Raw genomic sequence first — 14,397 nt, forward strand, 5'->3', positions numbered from 1 at the left:
CTGGGCATGAAATTTGAAAGAAAGAGAGAAATAGACGCTTTGTGCGATTGATTGTATATGTCACAGGGGAAATGGCATTCCAGGGAAATTGACAGGGGAGCGCTTGTTTTATAGGCACGGGGCGGTGCTGCGAGGCGGGGCTTTGATGCGAGGACGACGACCACAACAACAACATACTAACCAGGAAGCTACGCTAGGGGAACGCTGAAAATAAAATGGATAATATGAGAGAAATACTCAAGTAAAGTACGAATACCTCACAATTGTACTTGAGTAAATCTACTTTGTTACTTTGCACCACTAGTACAAGCCTCAGTGGCGCACTTCGATAATCATTGGACTCCCCACCCACTACCACTGGGAGCCGGGGTTTGACTCCAGCTTGGGACATTACTTTTTCAAACAACCGCGGACTACTTTTTTTTCGCTGATAAAGTATAGTTTTGGACCATGACGGAAGGCGCTCCGACTTAGCAGACCTTGAGGCCGAGGAGTCGCGCCCGAGCGCCTCCAGGCGCGAGTGCCCGCGACGACCGGCCGATGGTCTGCTAGTCGACTTAAGCGCCGTCCGAGTTATGTACCGATAGGCACAGAATCGTAAATGATGTTGTGTGGGGACTGCGTTTGCCCCAAGTGCCACTCACTGCACTAACATAGCCCGCCAGGCCCGCCCCCTGGAGTGTGTGTGTGTGTGTGTGTGTGTGTGTGTGTGTGTGTGTGTGTATGTGTGTGTACACGCGCGCGTGTGCGCATGCGTGTGTGCGTGCTGGTTTGTGCATGCGTGCGTGTGTGGTGTGGGGCTCATGTCTGGCTTGCATTGCCCTCTAGCGTTGATTCTACAGAATTGCATGAGGGGCATGAAAACAAGCGTACCCCTTTCAATTTCCCTGGAATGCCATTTTCCCTGTAACATATATACCAAATGGATCCTCTTAGGAGGGCCTGTAACTCAGAGAGTGTACAAATGGAACCAAATGGTACCATGTGTACACTCTCACAGTGAAGTCAACACTAAGGATTTTACTGTGTAGATTCAGCTCCAAGAGAAAAAAATAAATAATATCAAACTGGGGGTCCTTGAAATTAAAAAGCTGGATTATCACTGACATACAGGAACCGACAGACAGTCAAACAGTCAACACATTCTAAAAAAGAACAACCACCCGAGGTGGTGGCCAGGTATTCCGCCCGGGTATTTCGCTGGGGAAATTCAGTTGCCAAAGGCAGCGCAGCAGCTAGAACACAGGCAGAAACAGAGGAAAAAGCAGATACAGCTACAGTAAGGGTAGCGAAAAGATCACTAAGAATAATAGAGAAATGCAAAAAGATGCAAAAAGGTGAAGAAACAACATGAATGCACAGCATCCGGAAAGAATACGCTGATAACAAGTAGAATACCTCTTATGAATTGGATGCCCCAATTGAAAAAAATAAATAAATAAAAAACCTTGTTACAAGAGATGAGAAATCTTGGTACACTGGTATATCCACCATGTATATTGGTTAAGCGGCTATATGTCTAAAATCAAATCAACACAAAAAAGGAACACATGAAAGAAGCACGATCAAGTACAAAGTACTAAAAATGGTTAGATTTAAGCAAGGTAAACACATACATCAAATGCAGAGACAGTGCAGTGCCTCAGTAAAATAGGATCACAAGTAAACCAAGAACCTAACATCAGTCTAACTCTAAACAATATATTATCAAATTATCTGTACACTGAAACTATAGAAACCATACGATACCATAACATGCTATCTAAATGACATTTTAACCATAAGTCTGCATGGTCATCAACGCTAGGTCAAGTGCTACGGGCTAAGATGGAGTCTGAAGGGGTGAGTCTTCAGATTATGGAAGAAAATTTGGAGTGAATCTGCAGTTCTAACTGCAATAGGGAGTTTGTTCCACAGTTTGGGAGCCAGGAGGAAGAAGAGCTGGTACGTGTGGAGAGTTGTCAGGCTTTGAAGGTACTAGGGTGCCATGCCATTGGTTGCTTTGTAGGCTGACATCAGTGTTTTGTACTCTGTGCGGGCAGAAACTGGGAGCCAATAGAGGTAGCGGAGAAGGTGGGGGACAGTACTGGCCACTGTGCAGCGCTTATCAATAAAGGTTGTCATCATTATCTTCACTGAAAAGAGGGCCACTGCCCCCTGTAGCCCTGGAGGGAAACCTGAAGGAGCCGAAACCACGGCTCTGCTGCAGCGTCTGTGCGAACATTTCATATTTGCGGACGTCGTTGTCACTTACGGAGCGACGAGCAAAGCGCATGGCCTCTTCAAAGTGGTCCTTCCTGAGCTCAGGCACGGGGTCGGTCTCTACTTCCATAGCTGATGGGTGTTTCTCCCTCTGCTTCTCTCTGCGAATCTCATTCTCAATGCTCTCTCTGATGGCCAGCTTACACGCCCGCTGGCAGATCTCTGTGAGATCGGCTCCAGAGAAGCCGTTGGTCATCTTGGCCAGGAAGTCGATGTCCACATCCTTGCTGAGGGGGCTCTTGCGAAGGGTGGCCTTGAGAATATTGATCCTGCTCTTCTCATCGGGCAGGGGGATGTATATGAGCTGATCCAGACGGCCAGGTCTCAGGATGGCGGGGTCGATGATGTCAGGTCTGTTGGTGGCTCCAATGATGAAGACATTCTTCTTGCTGGACATGCCGTCCATCTCCGTGAGCATCTGGTTGATGACACGATCTGCTGCTCCACCAGCATCTCCCATGCTGGCACCACGTGCCTTGGCTACCGAGTCTAGCTCATCGAAAAACAGGACACAAGGGGCCGCCTGCCGAGCCTTGTCAAAGATCTCTCTTACATTGGCCTCAGACTCTCCAAACCACATAGTGAGCAGCTCAGGTCCTTTAATGGAGATGAAGTTAGCCTGGCATTCGTTTGCAATGGCCTTGGCCAGCAGGGTCTTACCACAACCAGGGGGTCCATAGAACAGCACACCCTTTGATGGGGTCATGCCAAACTTCAGGAACTTTTCTGGGTGTTCGACTGGATACTGTACCAGCTCTTGCAGCTCCCTCTTGACATCATGCAGACCTCCGATGTCCTCCCAGCTGACGTTGGGAACCTCAACCACTGTCTCCCTCAGTGCTGATGGGTTGCTCTGACTCAGGGCCCATTTAAAGTCATCCATGGTGACAGCCAATGAGTTTATGACTTCGGCGTCAATAGTGTCATCATCCAGGTCAATCAGGTCCATCTTCTTTCTGATAGCCTGCAGAGCTGCCTCAGAGCAGAGAGCAGCCAGATCTGCACCCACGTGTCCATGGGTCTCATTGGCCACCCGTTCAATGTCAACATCATCAGCCAGCTTCATGTTCTTGGTGTGAATCTGGAGGATCTCCAGTCTGCCTGTTGCATCGGGGATTCCAATATCTAACTCCCTATCAAAACGCCCATATCTCCTAAGAGCTGTATCGATGCTGTTGGGCCTGTTGGTGGCAGCCATGACGATGACATGAGTTCTCTGCTTCAGACCGTCCATCAGGGTGAGGAGCTGAGACACAATACGCCTCTCAATTTCTCCCTGAGTCTTCTCTCTCTTGGGGGCGATGGCATCAAGTTCATCAATGAAGATGATGGCTGGGGCATTCTTCTCTGCTTCCTCGAAGGCCTTTCTCAAGTTACTCTCACTTTCTCCAGCCATCTTACTCATGATTTCAGGACCATTGATAAGGAAAAAGAAGGCTCCAGTTTCATTTGCAACAGCTCTAGCCATAAGGGTCTTTCCTGTTCCAGGGGGTCCATACAGAAGGATACCACGTGGTGGCTTGACTCCAATTGCCTTGAACAGCGCAGGGTGTCTAAGAGGCAGCTCCACCATCTCTTTGATCAGCGCCAGCTGCTTCCTCACTCCTCCAATGTCATCATAGCCAACCTCATTCAGGGACTCCTCCTCATCCTCTCTCTTGATGGGTACCCCATCACAGTGGATGACTGTTTCCTGTGCCACAATGCAGTAGGGGGAGGGATCAGTCGCTACCACTTTGAACTCCACAGCACGCATGCCACCCCTGACGAGGAAGATGTCGCCTTTGCGAATGGGCCTGAAAGCATCAAGGAAGTATGGCTTGAGGTAGACCTCAAACAGGTCCCCAGTAATGCCCTCAACAGTGTCATCTATTGGGAGAACATGGATTCTTTTTCCATATTTCACATCTGGAACCGGATGAACGCTGATGACATCCCCCAGACGGACCCTCAGATTGCTGCGGACAACCCTGTTCATGCGGACCTTTTCATCAGAACAGGTGTCGTCAGAGAGAACTATGCACACAGTCTCCCTCCTTTTCTTTCCCTTCATCAGCACTGTGTCTCCGCGGAACAGCTGCAGCTCATCCATCTTGGCCTGAGAGAGGGCGACCACGCTATTGTCCGGATTGACGGTTTCATCAACGATCAGTCTGTTGGGTCTTATCTTCTGTTTCAGAATGGCAGTGGAAAGATAATCGTTGTCGGATCCCCCTCCCGAGGCCATGGTTGCACACCTGGATTATAGTGTATATATTTATTTATATATCTATAAATATAACGAAAAGCCTGCAAATATTGTATGTGTGGCTATATAACTCTACACATCTAAATGCAGCTATTACACCTCATATAGACTGACCAGAGCTCTGGCCTTACGTCACTCAAAACACAAACTGTTTGCCAGCGTGCCTTGATTTGCGCGGGCGACCTCGCAGTTTGTCCATGACACGAGTGTCCAGGAACTAGCATTGTGAGCTTGGACGCAGGATTTTTCTCATAGTCTGCACATATTTCTCTCGAAATGGCACTGATCCTTACATTGTCACACAAATAATTGCGATTCACGATTTAATTGTGTTTTGGGCATTTGAACATTGGAACATATGGATGCAATTAAAATTTCTGTTTTTTTTTTCTTCTTCACAAATTGCACAGGATAGATATGACAAATAATATCAAATATACAAAGAAATTACAGACACATTTAATAATTTATACTTCAGTATACTTAAGTAAAAATGAAAAAATAGCAGAAATAGCTGATCTACAAGCTTACAATAAGTCACTTATTTCTGTTATTTTTGGAAAATGTTTTGAAAATGCGTTGCGATTATCTCAAATTACTGCGATTAGGCATGATGTAATAATAGTGACAGGCCTACTAATCCACCACTTCACTGCTAAAACAGTTCTAAAGACAACGACAAGTTAACACCATTAATTCAATGGTAACCTGCATCACTGCCAGTGGTTGCGTGCCTCCTTTCCATGGAAATATAAGCAGGTTTGGACTCATTTACCTTAAGTCTGCCACAGAAATGCGTATTAGTGTGCACAATGTAAGATAGGTGTTCTCCAGCAGAGCAGAATTACTTACACATCCTGGATGGTAAAGTAATGGCCTTTAGGTGATCGGTTGATTTACATGTAGATAGTTACAAATATGTACGGTTCCAATCCATTTGGTTCCTAAATATCAATCCATTTCAACCAGTACAGTTGAGAACTACCCTTTGCTCTGTTGGTGTAGAATATTCTGCTGCCACTAGAGGGGGTAACACCTCCACATTACTGTACCAAATGGAGATGTTTTTTTTACTTTACCAATTAAATGGCATGCAGCCACACAAACTTTATGACCTTTCATACTAAATGGGATGAACCTGTTTCTTGTTGTATTCATGTCAAATACTGGTCACTTTATGCCTAGTTATTTTACTCATTGTACTTCCAGTGTGTACCGAAATTCACTAGACCTATAGAAACAGCTGTTGTGTGTTGTATGTAGGATAAATGTATGTTACTTGATAATATTGGAATCTGTATGGTTCCTTCTTATATGCTGAGATGATGTAATTAACACATTTTTCTATGAAGGATATTTTCGATATTTATGTTGCACAGCACATTGTGTTCTACACATGGGAAAATGGTATCTGAACCCTATGGTGCATTGGTTCTCAAAGGGTCCTTGAGGGGGGTTCCAGGGGGTCCCCAGCAAAATTAATTAATATTAAAAACAAAAGCCTGGAGATTGAGGCAAGTTAATATAGCGTCACAATCATTTTAACCACTTTAACCATATTTTATACTTTAGCTATTAAAAAATAGCAGATATACAAGCTCATATAGCGGGGCACCGAGTGCCGCTCTATGAGCTTGTAGATCTGCTATTTTTGAAAGATCCCTGGCACAAAATATTTTGGAGATGGGGGGGGGGTCTGCATCCAAAAACATATCATTTTGGGGGTCCTTGACATTAATAATAAGGTGTCGCATCCGCAACAACAAATTAAGCCTAATTTATGGTTGCACAAATTAGGCTTAAGAGACCCAAGGCTCAAAACATTCTGGGTGGGTTTAGTTCATACAACAGAACCCTTTTTTTTAAATACCACACGTGAGGAAAAGCCTGAAGGATTGAACTTTGAACCCTTTCCCCTGGTATGACATGCCAGATATTTGGCATAGTTCCTCATCTTCAGTGAACTTGGCTATGGAGTCATTAAATTCTGCTTATGCAGTGGTGGAAACAGTACTCAAATGTTTTACTTAAGTATAAGTATCAATACTGCAATGTAGAAGTACTCTGTTACAAGTAAAGGTCCGGAATGAAATTAAAAGTACAAAAGTATTGGCATCAAAATATACTTAAAGGGGCTACACCATGACTTTAAAAAATAGATATTTTATATAAATATTGTCCCTTAATAAGTTTTATACAGGTTTAAAGTACCAAAAGTAAAAGTACATTTAAAAAAAAAAAAGCAGAACTATAAGCTCACAACGTGTCACATCGCGACGCGTTGTGAGCTTGTAGATCGGCTATTTTCAAATAGCCTAGGTATAAAATAGGGCTAAAGTGGTTAATGTATGTTTCATAATATCATAATTTATATCTGAAAAGTAACTAGTAACTAAAGTTTTCAAATAATTGTAGTGGAGTAAAAGTACAATATTTGCCTTGAGATGTAGTGGAGTAGAAGTAAAAGTATTGGAAATACTCAAGTACAAAACTATACTTAAGCACAGTACTTAAGTAAATGTACATGGTTACTTTCCACCACTGCTTATGGAAACAGTTCAAGTAACTGTACTGTATATGATTGACAGGGGGCCCACACACAGATGCTTTAGGCTCAAGTTACTATTCAAATATTCATCCTTGATTCTTAAAGCCCAGGTCTTTGTTTGTGACACAGATGGTTGCTTGAGCTCCTGAGACCATATAGTAAGAAGACTTATGTCACTCTTGGAAAACAATATTGTTTAGCTTGTTTGAGTCTTTCAATCAAAATCAAGCTATATAATGGATCCTGACAAAGCACATTCCTGTGGTTGCTTCACAGCTGTAGAAAGACCTATAGGCCTACCCATTTATTTGTGTCTTTCGTTCAAAATTGACGTATTCTCGCGTAAGTGATTAATTCAACAATTCTTCCCAAAACATCTAAACCACGACTGTACAGGGAATCGAACCACGACTGCACAATCTCAGGGTGGACACTCTAACCGCAAAGGCCAAGAGCTGGTTTTGTTGGTCCAAACAAGTGTTGTTTGAAATGTCATCATTGTTTCTCTGCTCTGCTTTTCAACCGCTCGACATGTGTAAAATATACAAGTTTAAGTTAAAGTTATTATTATTATTAATTTGTATTCCACCAGCCATGGACAATATATCGATTAAATTATCTTTTGTAACAGGCGGTACAGTATACACACGAGCAGAGCTAAAGCATTACAAGCAGATTGTATAAGCCAGTTGTTCAAAAACATTTTCACGTCCATGGACCCCCAAACTGATACTTATAATAGGCCATGGACCCCCTTTTTTTTAAAGATTTGTTGCAACTTGTCAGAGACCCCCAAAAGAGAAGATCTTTGTTCTTTGATCTTGTTAGATTTAGCACAGAATCCTACAACTTAGTCTTTACTGTAGGTGGGGAGACAACAGTGGAGAGATTGAAGAATACCTCTGGCAGGTGAAATAACAGTACAATTAATCACTTTCAACCTGCCGTTGAAAGTGTGACGTTGTGTTGTGACGTTGTAGATCTGATATTTGTTTCTAAATAGGGCATAAGTGTTAAAACCATGCAGGGATGCAAGATTATTATTTTGATAGCGGTTCGATACCAACAATGGCGTTTTTAAGGCAGATATTGCCGACACCAATATGATGACCGATTATTAATGGTGTGTCCCTGATTTTAAACTGTTCCTCATTTTGCTGCATGCATGGGGACCCCCTGGAACCCCCTCAAGGAGCCGTGGGGTCCCGGGACCCCACTTTGAGAACCATTGGTATAAAGCTGTCCATGCCAGACTTGTCTACTTCAAATGTAAACAAGAGCCGGTGGTAAGCTTTCATTTGTTTCATCAGAGGCTCAGTCCATTAAGTTAGAAGGAGCACTACAGGATATGAGAGCGATGTTTAGAGGAGAATCCATTCAAAGTCAACAATGGAAACAATGGTGGAAAAGATGTTGTTTTTCAGCCGTGGCAAAGTGTAGATGTTTACATTTTCCATAGCATGCAAAATGAATGGTCAGGTGGAAACTCACGCATGCAAACAAGCTACACACACACACACGCACGCACGCACGCACGCACGCACGCACGCACGCACGCACGCACGCACGCACGCACGCACGCACGCACGCACGCACGCACGCACGCAGACACACACACACACACACACACACACACACACACACACACACACACACACACTTTCATTTTGACACTAGTATAAGCCACTGAGAGATTACGCCGTGAATGAAAGCGCCCCATTATTCATGCTCACTAAAGTATTTTTGACCTTTTCATTGAGTTGGGGTGGTTCTTCAGATGCTTTTAGAGTAAATGAAAACATGAGTAAATGTGGCTCTTTGTTTATGGAGGCTGCATGGCCCTGGAGTTTATCAAATGGATAGCAGTTGGCATGTCATAAGCACTAGTGCCATATTTTCCTATGCTGTTCATATTTGGGACCAAAAACAGGAAAGTACCTCTTAACCCGTTCAATCCGGGCAACGCATCTGTGTCATTTTAGATTTGGCTATTCAAAAATAGCAGATCTACAAGCTCATAGCGTGGCACCGAGCTTGTAGATCTGCATTTTTTTTGAAAAATCATGAAACATAATGTGAAAATCTTTGCTTCTGGGGATTCTAAGTCTTCTAAATTCTAACAGTTTTTTTTTTTAAACTTATGTTGTTATAATATCAGTGGTCCTCAAACTTTTTTCATGTCAAGGACCACCCAAAATGATGTATTTGGCCGTGGTCCCCCATCTCAAAATATTTTGTTCCAGGGACCCACAGAAGTAAAAAAAAGAAATCGCTTTTGCACACATTTTCAAGATTTTTCAAAAATAGCAGATCTACAAGTCCATAGCGTGGCACTCGGTGCCAGGCTATGAGCTTGTAGATCTGCTATTTTTGAATAGCCAAATAAATCTTAAAATGACACACAGATGCGTTCCCGGTCTTAAAGGGTTAACTGTACAGTATGAGAAATATTTGGAAAAGAACAGTCATTTGTCAAAAAAAAAAGTCATTTTGTTCAAAGTGCCTGGTGCTTCATAGGGGCCGTTATTGTTTTTTAAAACTCATTTGTATCTCTAGAATGGGCTTTAAGCTCCTGTAACTTTCCATGTTCTCTCACAATTCTTTGTACTTATTTTTAGCAACATTGGACGTCCGTGTGAATGGATTAGCGTGCCAGCAACACAAATCTGTCAAAGCTCCTATCTCCTCCATAATACTATGCTATTTTAGCGTCAGCTATTTCTAGCCACAAAGCCAGAAAGAGAACACAAGAGATTCAGATTCACATAATTTATTTTCAGACGAAGTACCAAAATGGCAAAAGAATTCATTACATATACCACGTGAAAATTATAGACACACGACATACTGTAGTTATAATAACCACATTAATGTAACCAAACCACCCATGCAACAAAAAATCCACAGCAGCATTAACAGGGTTAAGTTGAAAGCAATGTGATCCACTTGCCAAAATCACACTTCATCTGTTGGCGCAATGGAGCAAATGACATGTTCAATACTGCACACTGCACAGTACAACACCCAGTGATGTAGTGAAATATCACATTACAGTTTCATCCATTAAATCTGGGAACATCTACAAATGTCTTCTAAATCCTGACAGTTTTCGCAGTATGTCGCTATAATATCAGTGGTGCTCAAACTTTTACATGTCAAGGACCCCCAAAATGATATGCATTTGGTCGTGGACCCCCATGTCAAAATATTTTGTTCCTTTTTAGAAGATCTACAAGCTCATAGCACGGCACTCGGTGCCGCGCTATATGAGATTGTATATCTGCTATTTTTGAATAGCCCAAAATATAAAATAATGGTTATAGCTAAAATCTAAAATGACACAGATCCGTTCCCGGATTGAACCGTATTAACCGTATTCATACTCCCAACATAGCAGGCACTATGCATTAATATGGTCTTCTCCTGTTAGTTTAGCATCACTTTTGACATGGTGCATTAGTATGTACTGTACAGTACAGTCTCAGAGATTGATTCACAATGACACCATCATAGCATTGCTGTCGGGCAAAAGACATGTCCAAAACTGTTATTTTTCAGGAAATGGGAAAAAAATGAACCTGTGTTCAAATGGATCCAATGTAGTTATTATTTAGTCACAAGCTCTATGTTAAAGGAGTGGGTGAACTCCTCCTTTAATACGTTTCACAACGGTTAAACATTTGGGGGTGGCAGTACGCTCAGAAGGTAGAGCTCCCCCTTGGGGAATCGGAAGATCCCCGGCTCCCCCTGGTTTAAGTGTTGAAGTGTCCTTGAGCAAGACTCTCTGAACCCCTAAAGAACAGGTTGGTGCCTTTTTTTGTACACAGTGTTTTTCTTCTCTGTATTATTATGTTGATTTTTAACTGTTTGGTTGCTACTATACAGTATGTGTCTATGAAATGAATACCAAGGACCCCAAGGGAAACAAGTCCGCAAGTACTTTTTTGGATGGACCTTTTAGACAAAAGTATTATTAACTCTTTGACTGCCAGAGTATTTTCATAAAGTACTCCCCCAGTGCCAGCAATTTTCGTGTTTTTTTATTTTTATATTTTGAATTTTTCTCATGAAAATAATTTAAAGACACATAATTTAAAGACCCAGCACAAATCCGCCACTAGAGAGCAGCACATGACAGCTTGATCAGGTCGTTGGGTCTTTGTCACCCTTCTTGGTCGATTAGACAGGGAAAAACATGAAAACGGATGTGACGTAGTCCCAGATTGTTTTGATCGTCCAAAATTACGATGTGATACACGACGGCGATGACTGATCGTCACCCAGACCATAGATTATAGAAGAGAACCTGTCCGTTTGTCCGTTATACCGTGTGAAAAACCGTTTGTTTACCTATTTTGGACGAAAATGACCGGGGAAAAAAAAAAAATCGGAAACGGAATCCAGGTCATGAAACCGGATGCAGATGTCCGTGAAGTAAGTGGAACTCGAAAATAACATTGAATATTAAGCAGCATAGCGCAATCAGAGATTAAACAATGAACGCGCGTCCAGCGCGTCGAACGCGTCGACGGCCAACTGGACAAAGTAGCACTTGACGCGTTATCGCGTCGTCCGCAGTCAAAGAGTTAATGTAATTCTTTTTGCCTAATAAAAATCACACCCAGTGTGAAGAGAGTGGTGCCTTTGAATTAGTGTAACTGGTTGCATCCTTGTGTCGCAATCAGCTGCAGCTGTTGAGGCCGTGCTCAAACGGACGGACGGACCCACACACACGGTCAAGTGTAGGAGTGGCTGGCACCACTCAAAATTTAAATCAATCAATCAATCAAAAGCCTTGCATGGTTTTCTCCGCCATCGGTGCGTGAACGGGTGAATGTAATGCACACTTTGGACAAAAGGCACTACGGTATATAAATGCACCTTTTACCATTTATATTCATAAACAGACAGTTTCACTCTCAAATTATTTTCAAACATAGCAAAAACTGCTGATGCGACACGTTGTGAGCTTGTACATTTCAGCTATTTTCGCTGCTTTTGTGCAACACTGTTAAATACGAAAACTTGAAATATGGAGATACGAGGTTTCTGCCCGACAGTGACTATAGTCTAAATTCAGATTTTGCTACTTGTCAGTTCCAAAGACACAAACACTGTCTGCTCAGTAAAGCAAGTACCTGTTTCCAGATTAAAACTCAGCAAAACACAGCTCCTCTAAACAGAAATCTGTCTGTCATAAAGCCATCAAAACATGTCAAGACCTCATGTGCAGGTGAGGTCATCGACTCTTCATTAAAGCAATTCCATTTCATTAAACAGACTTGATGACATGATATGTAACATTCCGTGATTACACCACTATATTTTTGACCATACTTGAAATAAATAAATCAGCTATTACTTTACAGTATATCTGCTGTCTGTGTGGTCTTCTTGTGCCAAGATGCGCTGTCCAAAAAATAAGAATAGTGTAAATGTATCACTTAATAATACTGACAAAGTGTTCCCAAAAATATAGTGCTTTCATTGATGGCAGACAATTCATTGCAGTCCAACATAGTACTTGAGATGCATGTTGGAAACATAAGGTCCCCAAAAAAAAGACCTTTTCCAGGGAGGTGTTGTGGATCACCACAGACACGTGTCTCATACATATATATCATCGATGTATAATTTCTGAGACAGAAACATTGCTGAAGTGCTGACATTCACATCCATCATGTCACCCTATTAAGTCATTCCATAGGCCTATCTATCTCAGCATGTCCTTCCTCCCTCCCAGTGAGACCGCTCCTTCCCCGTCTTCTTCGTCCCACTGCCGAGCCCCCCTGCCTAACTCCACCCTGTCCGCCTCGACCGCGAGTCCCTCCAAGTCCTCCTCGGAGCTGCAGGCACTTCGCCTCCTCAGACTGCGAGAGAAAACCCTGCGTCGCGACTGGACGCTGAGATCCAGCAGGTCAAAGGAGTCGGAGGAGAAGAGGCTGTCCTCGCTCACCACGCTAGGCGGCCGACTAAAGCCCCCTTCCGCGCCGCCGCCGCCCGAAGGAACTCCCTGGAGGAGCCGCTGAAGCGCCTCGGGGAACGCGATGGGGACCGACGACGAAGACGACGACGACAGCCGAAGAACGTCGTCGGGGAGGTCCAGGCTGCGAGAGAACTTGCCGTTGCGTTTCAGAATGCCCTTCCTTCTCCGTACCGCCTCCGTGCGCATGGTGGGGCTGTCCTCGGCTCTGAGAGGGGAAGAGTTCGGCGTGTAGTCGCGGTGCGGGTCGCCGCCGGGACACCCGCCGCCGCCGCCGCCTCGTGCGGTCAACTGAGAGGCGGCCCCCCTCTCCGGAGCAGAGGCGTACCCCGACTCCCCTCCGTACAGGTTCTTCAGGATCCCTTTCTTGGGCATCTTGGACGACGGCTGGCAGAAAGCGGAGGGCGGCGGCAGGAGGCCGGCGGCCGCCAGGACGTCGACGGTGAGCGCGTGCGGCCGGTAAGGCTGAAGAGGGGCGCTACGCGACGGAGAGGGAGGGTTTTCTTTGTTGGGTTTCAGAAAAGCAGAGTCAAAACTCCTCTGGGGTTTCAGGATACCTTTAGGTTTCTTCCTCTCCGCGCTGGAGCTCCTGGAGGACCCGGCGGCAGCGGCGGCGGCGGTGGTTATAGGGGCCGTGGTGGCGCAAACAGCGCCGCCGGTAGCGCCCGCCGCGGTCTGGGGAATGGCGTTCTCCTTGCGCGACTTCCTCAGGCTGGGCGCCGCCCCGCGCGCCCTCCCTCCTCCTCCTCCGCCGCGGTCGCCCTTCAGGGGGAAGCTGAAGCAGAAGGGGCGAGCGGCGGGGACAGAGCCGCTGCTGCCGGAGGACGACGGGCAGGCGGGATCGACCGCCATGCTGCTGGTGGCGGCGACCCGATTCTGCCAGTCGATGTAGCGGGCCAGCAGCGGCGAGGGGCAGTCTTGGTGCGGGGACGCGGGGCAGTCGCACACGCAGTCCTCGTAGCCCCAGTTGACCCACCAGTGGTTGGCCACGTCCTCCACCGTGGCCCGCTCCTCGGCGCGCACCGTCAACAACCAGTCGATAAGAGCACAGGCATCTGGAGGGAGTGGGGTTTACAGATCAGGTCAGAATAAAAAAATATTAAAACCTGGAACATCGATATACAAACAGGCAAATACACATCATGGACCAGATATCGACGAGATGGCACCACTGTGGTATTTTAACCCTTTAAGACCTGAGGCGATTCTTTAAAAAAAATCTAAATCCTAACAGTTTTTGGAAAAAAATCAAAAAAATTTATTTTCACGATTTTTCAAAAATAGCAGATCTACAAGTTCATAGCGGGGCACTCGGTGCCGCGCTATGAGCTTGTATATCTGCTATTTTTGAATAGC

General features: G+C 44.6%; 2 protein-coding genes across 2 annotated transcripts in view; both read right to left on the minus strand.

Annotated features, from left to right (window-relative positions):
* Positions 1-2,107: 2,107 nt before the first annotated feature.
* On the minus strand, positions 2,108-4,489 carry LOC308096610 (transitional endoplasmic reticulum ATPase-like; the record flags this gene model as incomplete). The annotated part of the gene is made up of 1 exon (XM_080444025.1): positions 2,108-4,489. The coding sequence occupies one exon, from the start codon at positions 4,487-4,489 to the stop codon at positions 2,108-2,110; it is 2,382 nt and encodes a 793-aa protein (XP_080300151.1).
* Positions 4,490-11,629: 7,140 nt separating this feature from the next.
* The window catches only part of LOC308097087 (NUAK family SNF1-like kinase 1), a 30,247-nt gene continuing 27,479 nt past the window's right edge, over positions 11,630-14,397 (minus strand). Inside the window, exon 8 of the mRNA XM_080444683.1 lies at positions 11,630-14,096. Coding sequence (XP_080300809.1) covers positions 12,772-14,096 — 1,325 coding nt within the window. The 3' untranslated portion in view covers positions 11,630-12,771. The remainder of the gene's footprint in view (positions 14,097-14,397) is intronic.

The sequence above is a fragment of the Gymnoscopelus braueri genome (assembly GCF_963280865.1).
Source record: "Gymnoscopelus braueri genome assembly, chromosome: 12".
In the NCBI taxonomy this organism is placed as follows: domain Eukaryota; kingdom Metazoa; phylum Chordata; class Actinopteri; order Myctophiformes; family Myctophidae; genus Gymnoscopelus; species Gymnoscopelus braueri.